At 35.7% G+C, this 14,910-nt stretch overlaps 1 protein-coding gene across 4 annotated transcripts; it reads right to left on the reverse strand.

Moving 5' to 3' along the window:
- Positions 1–1,803: 1,803 nt before the first annotated feature.
- Positions 1,804–14,427, reverse strand: LOC105059869 (uncharacterized). Of its 4 annotated transcripts, none has more exons than XM_010943355.4 (8): positions 13,949–14,427; positions 10,378–10,437; positions 9,876–10,124; positions 9,637–9,713; positions 3,002–3,078; positions 2,748–2,880; positions 2,470–2,668; positions 1,804–2,332 (listed from the first exon to the last, which is right to left on the reverse strand). In XM_010943355.4, the coding sequence occupies exons 1-7, from the start codon at positions 14,400–14,402 to the stop codon at positions 2,513–2,515; spliced, it is 1,206 nt and encodes a 401-aa protein (XP_010941657.1). In that variant the 5' UTR covers positions 14,403–14,427; the 3' UTR covers positions 1,804–2,332; positions 2,470–2,512. The 4 variants fall into 4 exon arrangements, with proteins under 4 accessions (XP_010941657.1, XP_010941656.1, XP_010941655.1 ...); XM_010943354.4 differs by having other exon boundaries at positions 1,804–2,374; XM_010943353.3 differs by having other exon boundaries at positions 1,804–2,382.
- Between the last annotated feature and the right edge of the window lie 483 nt (positions 14,428–14,910).

Raw genomic sequence — 14,910 nt, forward strand, 5'->3', positions numbered from 1 at the left:
CCTCTGATTGATCCCTTCCTTCGTTGTCATCGATGTCTCTCTTTCTCTTTTTTTCTTCCCGTTTCTCTCCTTCATTCTTAATCATTTCTCCTTCTTCATGGTGGCTCTTTTTATTTTCACCCATTCTTCACCTTTTCTTTTTCCTCATCCACTTCTTCTCCTGCTCATCCTCCTCCTACTCCTCCAAGCTTACCAACGAACTCTTCCTCTCCGTAGCAGCTCCTTCCAGCTCCAACCATTCTTCTCCTCTTCCTTCTCATCCATTTTTTCTCATCATCCTCCTCCTCCTCCAAGTCGCCCATGACCCCTCCCCCTCCACGGTGGTCCCTTCCACATCTATTCCTTTTCACCGACAATCCATCCTTCTCTCTCTCCTTCCTCCTCACCTTATTCTTCTTCTTGTCATCTACTTCCTTCAAGGCCGCCTATGAGCCTTCTCCCTCTATGGCAATTTTTCTTTATTACCATCTATTCTTTGCCAGCGACCCCTCTCCCCTCCTTCCCTTCCTCCTTACTTCCTTCTCCTCATTCTCTTCCTTTTTCAAGCTCACACATGAGCCCTGTCCTTCTATGGTGGCCCTCTCTACCTCCACCCTTTCTCACCAACTATCCATCTTTCCTCTCTTGCTCCTCGCCCTCTTCTCCTCCTTGTTATCCACTTCCTTTAAGGCCATCAATAAACCCTTCTCCTCTATGATGGTTCTCTCCACCTTCATCCATTCCTTATTGGTGGCCCTTTTTTCTTCATCTCCTTCCTCCTTACCCCTTCTCCTCTTTCTCCTCCTTTGCTACTATCCTCCCCCTTCACGACGACCTCTATGACTCTATCCTCCCCTTCCATAATGATTCTCTCCATCTTCATCTCTTGCTCACCGACAACTCTTTTCATATAAGCAAGAAATATTTTCATCCATTGAAAAAGAAAATTAATACTGTTTGTTAGTAAATAAATAATTAGATTATATTGAAATATATTCATTACTAGAAGAACTAGTTTGATATTTTTTAAAATATAAAAGATATAAATTAAATAAAATTAAAGTTAAAGAAGTTCTTATAATTTATTTTTTAGTTTTTTTACTAAGAACATAACATATATAATCCTACTATAATCAACGTGTCATGATACGTAGAAGATACATCATTTTAGTATATTTATGAATTCTCTCCGCTTGATATATACGATAATAGAAGGTTATCATTTACTTTTTTTTTTAAAAAAAAAAGAGAATTTTTTCAATTCAAAAATCTACTTTATAACACCTAAGTGAACTAAAAATTTTCTCTCTCTTAAGATTTTCCTGTGCCAAATCTATAAGCCATATATAACTATGATCAAGATGTCACTGCTGGCATGACAAAGGTGTTTGAATTTAGTTAAATGGGTTAGAGAGAGATGAAGGAATATCTACACAAACCAGGTGAAAAGTACACAAGAAAGTACACCATAACTAAAAAATAACGAGGACAGGAAAAACACATTTATGGTTCGAAATATATGGCTTCTCAAGTTTATTTGATCATAAAGAAAGCAAAACTCTAAACATTCATATGACCATCGGGGCTGGGTTTCTCCTCATCGATCATGCCCATGATCAATCAGACCCATCAAATGGTACATCAGGGATGGCAATTACATAGAGATAAAGGTAAGACCATACGACCGAAGTCACAGGAGGGGCTACGTTCAGTTCAATACTAAACCTTTATCTTCAAGCAGGCACGGCACGAGTAACATGTCAGCTAAAAGAAGACATGTAACTGTACTAACATGTGTCAAGTCTGGTAGTCCGACAGAGAGCAGGAAGAAACATGCATCAATAGCGTCCTTGGTACGCAACATATAGGCCCTTGGAGTACAAGTAGATTATGTTTCTGATAGTTACAACAACCATCAACTAGATCTTCCACTGGACTGCTTCATTTGTACCACACATTGAAAGTATAGCTCCACAATTTATTACATGTAAGAATGCAGAATCATGAAATAGCAAGTGAAACTCTTTGATTGGTGGCACAAACGCACGTAATCTTTTGTTTCTTTTTCCAGCAGTAATCTTCTTAACTCATTGTCCAAGTTGAATCACATCGGTGCTTGACAAATGAAAGTTCAGTAACATAAGAATGCCCTGTAGTAGACTAGACTGTCATTGATGGTTGTCCTTCCCAAATTTTAGTCTTCTTGAAATAATTGTTCAGGATCCTCTCCATCCGCAGTGCTATCAGTCCTATTGTCTTCACATACCTCAGCAATTCAGCTCTTTATATTCAGATGGAAGAAGAAATGATAATTCTTCAGTATGGATCCAATTGAAGTATCATAGTTGTCACACTGCACAAATGGTGCAACAAAAAATGACCCAGTTCTCTTATCCTGCAGTGCTAAAACATAGGAAAAAGGTCAATCAACATAAGAATTGTATTCAGCCTAGCCTCGCGAGCATTCCAAGAAAAATCTTCGAATAGAACCTTAGATTCATGACATGAAATAATTAGTATGAAGCTCCGGCCATTAGGTGGTGGAAGATATTGCTTCTTCAATCCTCTTGATGACAACACTAAGGCTGTGGCCACTCTCTAAAGCTCTAACAGCAGCTCTGTGTGCATGTTTATGCCACTTCAGAAGATTGTAGGATTGCATAACAGACCACCGTGCACGATTTGACATCTGCAACATTGATAATAAAGCCTTAATTCAGTAACAGCTAAAGTTTACAAAGGATATAATAGAGTAATTGCATTGAGACCTGTGCAATATTCAATGGAGGCTGTAAGAGAACACAAACACTTCTGAATAAATTTTCATCATTTTCTCCACCTTCTGCCTCCCCATAAACAAGAGCTTCAGCTGCAATACCAGCAAAAAGTACCATGCAGTACCTAGACATTTGATTTAGCATGTCCACAAGTTAATGATCGTACCATGAAAACAATAATGACATGGTTAGTTGAATGAGGACTGCTGTTACATGATTCTAGCTTCATTATTTCTAAGATATACCTGTCAAAAGCAGTGCTGCTAAGACGACCCTCTGTGAGCTCATTTTCCAAATTCTCATCCCAAAACTGAGTTCCTGCCTGAAGAAAAAGATTCATTATCAGGCCTAGCATAAAGCTTCTCTTAATGAATTCACAGAGGAAGCTGAGGCATAGCCGTACAAAGTGCAAAAATAAATTGTTTGAATAGCATATTTTGTTAAAGTAACAGTGCTCATGAAAATCAATAAATCCAATAAAATGCTAACAAGAAGACAAGAGTTGCACAGAGGAAACCAAAATAGCACTTGAAAGCAACAAAACCTGCAAATCCAACAAACAAGGTCAATGGTACAAATTCCAACCATTCAAGCAAAAACTTTTTTCCATAATTTTCAATTTATCATCTTGGAAATTCACATCATGTAGATCCTAGATTGGAGTTCTATGATCTCATGCATTTCAACCAGCTATTTTTTGGTGAATATCTATATAATAATAGTAAAGCGATATATGCATAATAGGGATAGTATTTCATGTTGACACGTCAGATCCTAGAGTATTTGTTAGTATGCCATGTGGCGAGTCCCTTGTGCTTTGTTCGATTCAAGCGTCCCACCCAATTGAGACTTTTGAGGATAGAAAAACACGGAAAAAAATTGCTCTTTGCTCGGCCCATCCGACGTCGTGCTGTGCTTAAACCAGAAGGAACTCTTGAGATCTCTCTCTTTCTCTCTCCAATAAATGGAACAGGTGACTCTCTCTCCAATAAATGGAACAAACAACAGGCTTTTCCTAGATTTATCAAAAAGTATTCCCCTCTTTCTTAGTGTTCTTTTTGGATCGAAATCATTTTTCTACCATAACCTCACAGAGGCGGACCTTGCTCAAAGTTATCGTCCTCGGTGACAGTGGGTAAGTGTCTTCCCTTTAATCCTCTTTCCGAGCTCTTTTTGCTCTCGATTCGCGTATTATCCTATCGATCTAGCTTTGGATCGATGCGATTTCTAGGATTCGGAGATGTGCTTGGTCTCGCGGTCTCTTTCTTTATTTCTTTTTTCCTTTTAACCTATTGTTCTTGGTTTTTTTTTCTTTTCTTGGCGGACCTTGCTTAAAGCTATCGTCCTCAGTGACAGTGTGTAAGTGTCTTTCCTTTAATCCTCTTTCCAAGTTCTTTCCACTCTTGATTCATGTGTTATTCTATTGATCTAGCTTTGGATCGATGCAATTTCTAGGGTTCAGATATGCATCTGGTCTCACGGTCTCTTTCTTTCTTTCTTTCCTTTTAACCTATCGTTCTTGATTTTTTTTTATTTTTGTTCTTTAACTATCCTATGCTTCTTGGTTTGATCAACAGTGTGGGGATGACGTCACTAATGAACCAGTATCCTTTCGCATGTCATTCGTGAGATTTCTTTTTATATCTTTTGATCAATTTTAGCTCTGATTTATTGTCTGGTGGTTGTTGTGTTAGAGTTTTGGAGGGCATGCACTTTTGGAGGCCATGCAGATATGCTTAGAATCATAGAAACCAATTTTAAAACTAAAATAGATATAATAAAATAGATATACTATAATAAAATAAAATCAATTATTATTTAAAAAAATACATCCTATATCTTTTTACTCCTAAACTTTATATAAATAATAATATTATATTTATATTAATATAAATATAATATTAATTTATTATAAGATAATACTACACCATAATAATTTATTATATTGACATAATACTAATATATTAATATTATATAATATAATATTAATATTTTAATATAATAAATTTATTAATATTGATATAAATATAATATTAAGTATAATATTATATTCATATAAATACTATATTAATAGTAATAAAAATATTATATTAGTATATATATTAAAATAATATTAAAAGATAATAAATATCAATTTCAACTTAAAAGATATTTTTGTCATCGAATTCAAAATAAAATCAGTGCTCTGAATAATCTTAGATATTCGACCTCAAGGATAGACATCCCATCACTGGGTTAGATGATACTCGAAAGAGTAGAAATAATTTGGAACAACTATCATATATAATATCTGGTGCAACCAATGATCTCATTACCTCCATCTACATCATCTTTGATCTTGGGATTATTATCTCAGACCAAACTAGCACTTAACCCCTATGTTGCAGGTGTTTAATTGATAATAATGATAATATTTTTTTTACTATTAATATTAGTAAATCCAAAAATCAAGAATACTATAAGATATATTTGTACAATACATTCTATAAGCATCACAAATAAAATATCAGTTGTTTGACATAAAAAGAAAAGCTTTGCTTCCCGATATCCGTAGAACAACACCATACCAAACCAACCAATCATTTGAACAATCATTACATAATTGAAAGCAATTAGGAAATAAAGGCATCATAAATTCATGAATCCATCCAAAACAATCAACAAAAAATAATAATGAAATACAATTTGAATAACAAATTATTGCACGATCAACATCAATTTTTCCCTATGACAGCCTTCACATCATACCAAAATCCTATTTGATTATTTAGTTTCAATTCATTTTGATCCAAACTATTACTTTGAATGTTTATTTATTTTTCCGTTTGCCTCAATTAAATTACAAACTAAATTATTATATTTATAGTTTGCTTTATGTTGAAATCTATTATTATGGTGGCTATGCTTCTAAATTTGTAAAATCAATAGCCCCGGACATCGCCCAGCCACTATGCTAGTTAACAATGTAATGGAGTTGCGAAGTTAGTAAAATATCCACCCAAATAAGAGCCTTATTCTAAAGAAATCTGTTATTTAGAATACAAGTTGTCATAATACATGTGAAGTCCAATTTTAGTTGACTTTTGCCTTCTATCTTTGGATAAGAGAGTTGATCTCAAAGACATAATATAATTGTTCATGGATAGGGATGTCATAGAACTGCTTAAGTTATGCAACAAAGGTTCATTCAAAATCTTAGTTCATGACCTCACACCGATTGTTAAAATTCGAATTAATATTTCTAGTTAGTTAAACATCATACTCCATGTCGGCAGTGGTTCACCACCATCCATAGTTTGTGGCTAGTTGGGCCTATGGAAGAACCATGGCCACCTTCCTTAGCCAGTATTTTTGTATTGTTATTCTTTTCCTTTTTTCTTTGAGCATTAAATCCTCCATGCCACATTCATGCTGCAGTGTCAGATTTCTTCCCCTGCCAAACCCTCCAGCCATGCCTATCTCTACATATTCCATGTCTCCATAACATGATGCCACAAATTTGGAGACTAAAAATATGCATGGAGGGAACATTATTCTTAAGCAAGAATGTAGATCAAAACTTCACACTACATCATATAATTTTTATATTTTCTAGGTGTTCTTCATTTCTCTCTTGCATACCAATCGAGCATTCTAAACTAAACAAATTGATTTCTTAATTGTCTTTCATATCTGTTATTAAGTAGGAATCTAGACAAAAACTTGGATCTAAGTTCTTTCTTCCTATTCTAAATCTTCTTTCACATTAATCACATCTTTCTATCATATCAATATTAAGCAATCAATCCTGCTAAACTGCATCAATACTTATGTAACTCCATCCACTGGAAAAACCTAGACTAAAATATGTGATCTTCGAAATTGTTGATATATGATGCAAAAGAAAATGTTATGGACTGCATTTCAATCTATTCAAGATGAACCAGCCAACCTTTGAGTTTTGCCCTATAAATAAAAAATCAGGAAGAGAAATAAAATAGCCAAGGAAAACTAGGGGCCGGATCTGAACTATCCAACTGTTGCAGTGGCCATCATTATATCTACAGGAAAAAAAATTGCAAACCCCAATGCAAAATGTTAGGACAAGAAGAGTGTAGTATTTAAGTATTCTATGTTCAGGTAGACAAACAAAAAAAAAAAAAAGAAGCATAACACACCCACTTCAGGAACTCACCAGAAACTCAAACCCATGCTCACTTTCTATGTGCTTCCTTCAAGTGTTCTAAAAATATTTGCTTCCGGGCATTTGCACCCTACTGCTCCTGTTTCTAAAGCTGTGAAAGGAAGCATTAATTGCCTAGGTGCTCCAATCTACATGCCTAAACCCCTGCACATCCCAACCACCTAGGAGCTTGATGCTTTCCAGGCCTTCAGGCAAGGAGGCCTCCCAGGTGCCTAGGTAAGTACCTAGCTGCCTAGGGGCCACCTTTGTCCTTGGGAGGGTAACTTGTTTGTTGATATATCAAAGGCATTTTTTCAACTCTCTCTTTCATTGAAAAAGTATTTATTTTAAGAGAGAAATTATAACAGTTTTCTTAGATACTTATTGATGGTTGGACATGCTATGTTTCTTATAATCTTAAAATATTTTAAATCACATAATAGAATGACTACTAAGTAGTATTGAAGTAATTATATCACAAATCTCATATTGAATAACTTACAATTTTGTCATTGATTGATATTATATTTTTTGTGCATTTTTATGTTAATTATTTGGACACTATATTTTTTAGTTGTGTACATGTGTCAACACTTTTGGACCGCGGACATGATATGAGATGACATAGGTGGACACTCCACTTTGAAGTGTCTTGCTCATGTCAACTCTGACACTTAGCACTTTCTTTTGGAGTGTCATGTGTGTTGTTCTTAGTTTTAAGGTTTGCACACTTTAAGCAAAGCATTCTTATATTTTTAACATTAAACTATCAAGGTTTTTACAATTCAAGCAATGTATCCTTATCTTTTGAGTATGAAGCATCAAGATTTAGGATCATATGGTTGCTTTAATCAAAGTGTTATTATGTTTTTAATGTCAAGCTGTCACAATTATATGAAGAATTCAAGTGAAATTTATCACAGTTAAAAATCAACTCAAGTATCTCAACACATCTTAAGTAATATAAAATGAACCAAGCAAATAACTTAAACAACTTGGAAACTCATGGTTATTCTATTAATCTGTTTGTTAGCTAGCATCTACAGTTCTCCTTCCCTTTTTTAAGTTTCTATTTTTTTGAATAGCATCAAAAAACAGAGAGACACTAACATGTGTGTCTGCATGTACATATCTATATCTATATGTATGTGCATTATATCATGTCCCTATGCCCAGATTTTTGGAGGATGTTGTGTCCAATACTTGAGGACACACCTAAGCCAAGTGTCTAGGTAACACTGTTTTTATGAACTATGCATGATTCAATACATGAAAACATATAAATTTAGCAAAATTTAGAGTTTTATTTTACTCAAGAATTCACTTGGCCTCTTAGGTGTTCAAATTACGCCTTTCAGGGTCAAGGCTTATGGCTGCCTAGACAATTCAATGATCTGAGAAGACTATGATGCCTTTTTGATTAACACACTCACTTTTAGCTGTTCAACTCATGTTCCTACCTTAAGCAAGACCTGGGCTAATTGCATTGTGATTCTATTAAAGAAGAATCCTGTATACAGCACCTTGAACATGGAGCCTTAGGGACCACAAATGAAGGCTCAAAATAACTTGAATTTGAATAGTAGAGACATAAATTAATTTGTCATTGTTCAAACTTCATATCCAAGATCAAGGACATATGCCCTTAAATAAGAAGTTGACATCCCTTCCTACAACTTTCATACAAATCTTCATTAGTTAATCATTCTCTTTTTCAGTCCAATCTAAAACTGAGAAACCCTTTTCACTAGCCTTATTCTTTGCCTGAAATAGTTTTTTATTATGTCTCCCAGCTTGTTGTAGTCCAACAAAACTCTGGAAGCACGGATACAGTTTAGCCACCTGTCTTTAATAAAACCATAGGGTTTTTGTCACGAACTTATAGAATGCCAGAAGACTGTTTGGCCGAGAATCCATGATAACTGCCACCAGTAATGGTGGGAGTGAATATCAGAGCAATATGCCTCACTTATTAGATTGGATATGGATTTAACTATCAAAAATGAAAATGAATATCCAAATTATAGAAAAAAAGGTGCCAAAATGGGAATATGAATAAGAACAGGAATGAAAAACATTAAAGGGAGCAATAAAATTTATGTGCTTTAAAAACACAACAACTGGAAGGGAGTGAAAAAGGCAATGGTAGCTGGAACATGGTTTCCTCTGGGTTATGGCTCCATGCTTCTAAGCATCAAAGAAATCTCCATGCATCTGTCCTTCAATATAATAATTACGTCAGAAGACAAGCCCCAGTTTGTTGATGTATGTTTTATATTCCATGATTTGGTTGGATTGACTTCAATCTGTATCCATAAGTCATAAATTGTCCTAAATGACGTAACAATGATGCTGTACCTTTTGAATAATGAGGTGCAAAATAATCCTAAGAGCAAAAAGAAACAAGTACATGCACATAAGAAACAATTATTGAAGAAACAGAAAAGAATGAATACTGAAGATTTCTGCCAATTAAGAGCAGAGAAGATATAAATGCCTCAAAGTTCAATTCCTTTCATTCTTATACATCATGAAGCATTTTAAATCATGTAACAATGATGCAATACTTATAGAATAATGAGGTACAAAACAGTCCCAGTAGCAAAAAGAACATGCACAAAAGAAGCAATTTGTTGAAAAATGGAAAGAATGGATAACTGACGGCCCAGTTCTGCTAAAACTGAATTATGCACAGTGCAGATATATATAGAATAATACCTGGCCCTGAATGCCCATATGCAGTGCCACAAAGGGATCCAAAATCACACCTCGAATTGGACAACCCATAAGATAAGCTGCAAAGAAATATGAAGATAAAAATTAGGTCAACTATAAAATTGTGCAGTTTGCGTGATGAATTTATAACGTTTATCATACATGAAAACTGGTATACAAATCATTATGTCAGAGAAGCATGTTCAAGGATTATCAACGTCCAAAGCTAATCTGATAATTACCAACAAGAAGATGCCCTGCTTCATGAACAAGAACACGCCGCTTATATGGAGGCCAAAAGCATAAGATTTGAGCAAGACAGCTGCCACCTAGAAAAATTGCATCTAGCATTCCTAATGCCAAAATGGCTGCTAAGTTAGGTCGTATGTCTATCCCCTGAGAGAGCAGAAAAGATACACCTCCAAGGAAAGCAAGCAAAACAATTCTGGAGCTTCCAGAAAGACCCCACTTCTTTGGTGCAAGCTTCGAGGCTACAAAATGTCAAATGAATGACCAAGTTAGTCCAGAATTATAATGAAAAAAAATAAAGACAGGAGGAATACTTGTTCTATAAAGCAATATAAAGACAACTTAATACAAGTAACCTTGAGTTCCAAGAACCTGTAAACCCGTAAATGGTAAAAAAGCTGGATGACAAATGTTATGAAATCAAATAACCAGATTTTGAAAACTTAAAAGGAATTGGGAGCTGAGAATTTGGAAAAGCCTCTAGAGAAATTTTACCCTCCAAACCAGTTGATTCCTTTAAAATTGTTGGAGTTACATCTCTTAGTCCCTCTAAAACTGCAAATGAAATAAATGACATATAAAGAAGAATTCCAAGAAATAAAATATTAAAAATACTTGGATGTACAAGTGAACATAATAGCATTTAAGAAGAGAATCACATGCCATAATATAACAATCTTCCTTAATTATCATCAGCACATCAATATAATAACTGAAGCAAGGATGAGCCTTGGCACGAGGCTGCTCTATTTTGACCCAGAGGTCATGTGTTTGAAACACAGAAACAGCCTCTACACATGCCGGGGGTAAGGCTGCGCATATCTTCATTGAGCAAATACACACTTGTATATCTATCAAATCCAGAAATAAATACCTCCAGACCAAGAAGTGCAAGTCTATTACATTAGTAATGTATGGAGAAAACAGAAAAATGCTTAAGAACTACAATCATGCATCCATTTACAATTCCTATGTAATAAAGGGATTAAGTATAGCATGCCACACCCAGTTTCGTCAGATGTTAGCAAGATATGGATATGTATCATGCTTATTCATGATGTACATGTTATGCGGCCATCTATGTTCCAATGCACATGACAAAGGAAAAGGTATAAGCTGGTCCGTGCCCCTTGGTGCACACCAGCACAAAACTTATATGAAAAACATGGTTAAATATGCAAGACATGGAGGAGTGTAACCCTGTGCTATGCTCATATACTCAATACGCATTACATGTCATATGACATGGAACTGCCCCAATATGGCACTTGAATCCATGGGTACAAATTATAAGGGACTCTTTGGAGCTAAGCTTCTTCAAAGTTCAAACTGGAATAGGATTACAAGTAAATCATCTAAATCAAAAATAGGACGCAACCTACTATGCAAATCTCCTATTTTGTTCCACTAGAATTCAATTGAAGGTTGAGATCAAATATCTAATAAGTGATGAGATAATGCCAGATGATGAATAACAGGCAGCCAACCAACCTCAACCAGATTAGTAAGCACACTTCAAAAATGCTGGGCAATATAAATGGCATAGCTATTATCTACATACTTACATTAATAACCACAAAAACAGGAATATGAAAATTGTAAGTCATCTTTTGTCTACCTTGGACTTCTTTTTGGACTTTAGGTGAGTGACTAAAATCTATTAGTGGGGAAAATACAAAATTTGCCCTGTCAAAAGTAAGTCATTTCTTTTAGCATAAGTAGAAGCCTGGTGACTAGAGCAAACAAACTTCTCCATCCATAATACAACAATTTGCTAGGCATTATAACTATGCTAATCAGTTCAATTGAATTCAGGGTGGTTCTAGTGGAAGGGTGGAAAGGGCTGAAGTTCTTATTTTCCCAGTAAGTTGAACAATCTGTTTGTATAGAAATCAAGATGCCTTTCAAGTAAGAGGTGGAGAGGTAATTAAATTAAAGATTTAGCAAGAGTTGATCTGGACTCTGGAGGTAAAAGAAATTGATGGTCACACATGGAAAAATGTGATAGAAAAACTAATGCAAAAGGTAAGTTGGGCTGGGACTGGAAAGCCATTATAAATGTTCTGGGATTTAAATAAATAAATAATAAATACATAGACAAATAAATAATAGTAAATGCCTTGGCTGCTTTGGCATGAGGACAAGATTCAGGGTGGTTTCAGAAATCAAATCAGACATTGATACGAGAGTTACACAATCATTCTAATCCCTAAGCCTATGAGGGAACGGGGGCAGCTTTTGCATTCCTGCAATTAAAAAAAAAAAATCTAACAAAGATTTAGAAGACATTCAACACATATTCATTCTAATTAAACATGTGACATAAAATGTGATAATTTCCAAGCCAAGAAAGGTACCGTGCTGATCATGCTAGCTTGGCACTGGGATGGTGTATACCATGACATGACATGCCTTCCTAGTGCTAGCACTGTTAAGGCACTTGCATGATACATGCCATGCCATGACAAACATCTAGAATCTTTCCTTTTCTTTTTTTTTCCTGTGTGGAGGTGCTTTTACAGGTTCATTGGTAGTTGTATCCTGGATGCAAAATATCCCTAGTTTCTCACTTCATGTGCGAACTTCTGTCGATACTAATTATGGGCAAGTTCACTAGGAACAATATTGCAGAAAGAATTTAAAGCTGATGACATAAGATAAACTCAAGACACCTCACCAGCTCATATTTATGTTAAGCATAAAAATCTGTTCCATCTCAAAATATGTTGCGACTTTAATGGACTTGCTCCTGAGCTTCTCTGACCAACTCATTTCTAATTTCATGAAATTATAATTGAATCATGAGTCTAACTCACTATCTCTACATTTTTATGCTTGCATTCCCTTTAATTGCAAGCCATCTTGAATTATATGCTCCAATTAATTTATGCTTTAAAACCCCAAATTTTCTTCAACAAATACATAACTTTTAATAGGCCAGTTCATATTCTAGGTTTTAAAATTTTTACTACAACAATAACAGCTCAATTTGAAACAACAACGTATTTGTTTAAGAAAAGATAAATTAGCCCATAATTGACCACTCTAAAGAAAAAGCAAGCTGTTATTGTGATTAGCCAATAAAATGACCAAGAGAAGGATAAAAGTGGATATGAGAGTTTAAGGAATAATATAAGGAATCTGCAACAGGGGTTAACAAGACACCTGACAAAAAGAGGGAAGAAGTAATGACAGAGTAGAGAAATGGCAGCTGAACAACAAGGCGAGCGATGATGAACAAGCTGATGTCCAACCATCTCTCATCTTTATAAAGATATTTTCATAAAATATACTCATTATCAAATTAACAGTTCCATCTTTCCGAAAACTGACCAACTCTGACCATATTTACACCATCCACACTATAAATTGATTTCTATTTCAAGATTTCCTTACTCATGTTAAAAATTTTACCCTAGACTCCTAATCCTAAACTACCGTGTAGATCATCATAGGTTGCATTCTTATGTTTACTAGCTTCTTTGCTTGCTTAGCTTTTTAATATCTTATGAAATAGTTTATGCAATTTCTTCTTTACCATTCACAGCAACATGAGCTTCCTAGACCACCTCTTGGATTCCAATAATTGAGCATAAGACCCTTGAATGCTCCAAGAACTTGTCTAGCATTCTTAAATGAAGTTGGATATCCAATAATAAGTTAGTCAATTTCAAATGGAAAAATATGACCACCAAAGATGAGTTGTTGAAGGAGCAAAATTCAAATTTAAATGCTGCACCAAGAGTATGACATATGTGAGCATCGTACAGAACACCGGAATACGATGCTTATAATAGTAAATAGTTTTCCTTTCTGTTTCTCCTTATGAGAATGCCACTGCTTTTTCCTTTCCTTTTTCTGAAAGTGATGATGCAAGGGGAGATAGATATCATACATACCATTAACATAATAAAAATAGCATATTTTCGTGACAAACAAACTGAACGCAACCGGGGGAAAAACCATCAGCAAGAAAAAACATCAAAATCCATGATAGCATCAAATTCTCATCAAATCTACTCCACTCGCGAGAAAAAAAAGACGAAAGAGAACGGAGCTACCATACCAATGTTCCTGAATTTCCCGAAACTCGGAAGCAGTCCCCGTGCCTGGAGGAAGGCGTAGGCGCTCCCGACGAGCCTCATATCATCAGCATTCAAGCAAGTGTCGAGCACCTCCCAGTCCCTCTCGGGCCTCAGCAACTCCCGAGAGTACAACTCTGAAGGAATCGAAGAAGCAACGGAATCCATGGAAGGAGGAGGAGGAGAGGGAGACAAGGAAGGGGATTGGGTTGGAAAAGCTTCCATGGATTTGAGGAAGCGGAGGGCCCGAGCGAGGTCCTTCTCCCGCACGGCGTCCTCGTACTCCGCCCATTCCTTGATGGCTTTGATGGAGGGCGGAGTTAGGGTTCTTCGAAGGGAAAGCCTTCGAATTGGGAGGGAGAATGGCGGGGATTTGGGGTGTTTAAGGAGGGCGGGACGGTGGAGGGCTGGCGAGAGGGAAGCGAGTGGAGAAGCCATCGAAGGGAAAGCCCCAGAATAGCGAGGAAGGGGAGATATTATTATATTATAGTTCAAGAGTGGGTCCTCACATGAATGATTCCGCTACCCGTTGCGTCATACGATTTATCAGCAAATTCGGCAGACGGTGCCGACTTGCGTTGTGCCAGGGAAAATTAACTAGAAAATCCTTATTAAATATTGAGTCATTTGTCTCTGCACCTATCAACTTATTTGCATTGAATTTACTTTCAACCTTGGATCAAGCTTGAGTTGAGTTCAACGCAAATTAAAAGTGTCGAGATATTCAAAATGGGTGTTTATTTAGTCAGACTCGAATTTAATTTCAAGTCATGCTTAATTATATCCAAGTTGGAACTATCATGACTCAACTATACACCTATGGATATGCATGTTTCTAGAGTTGAAATATATAATAATATGATTGGCATGAAAACTATTTGCCCAGTATAAGATAATTTTTACTAAATATTAAAAATTCATATGTCAGTACCTATGAAGGTCTCAA

This window comes from Elaeis guineensis, chromosome 10 (assembly GCF_000442705.2).
Source record: "Elaeis guineensis isolate ETL-2024a chromosome 10, EG11, whole genome shotgun sequence".
Lineage (NCBI taxonomy): Eukaryota > Viridiplantae > Streptophyta > Magnoliopsida > Arecales > Arecaceae > Elaeis > Elaeis guineensis.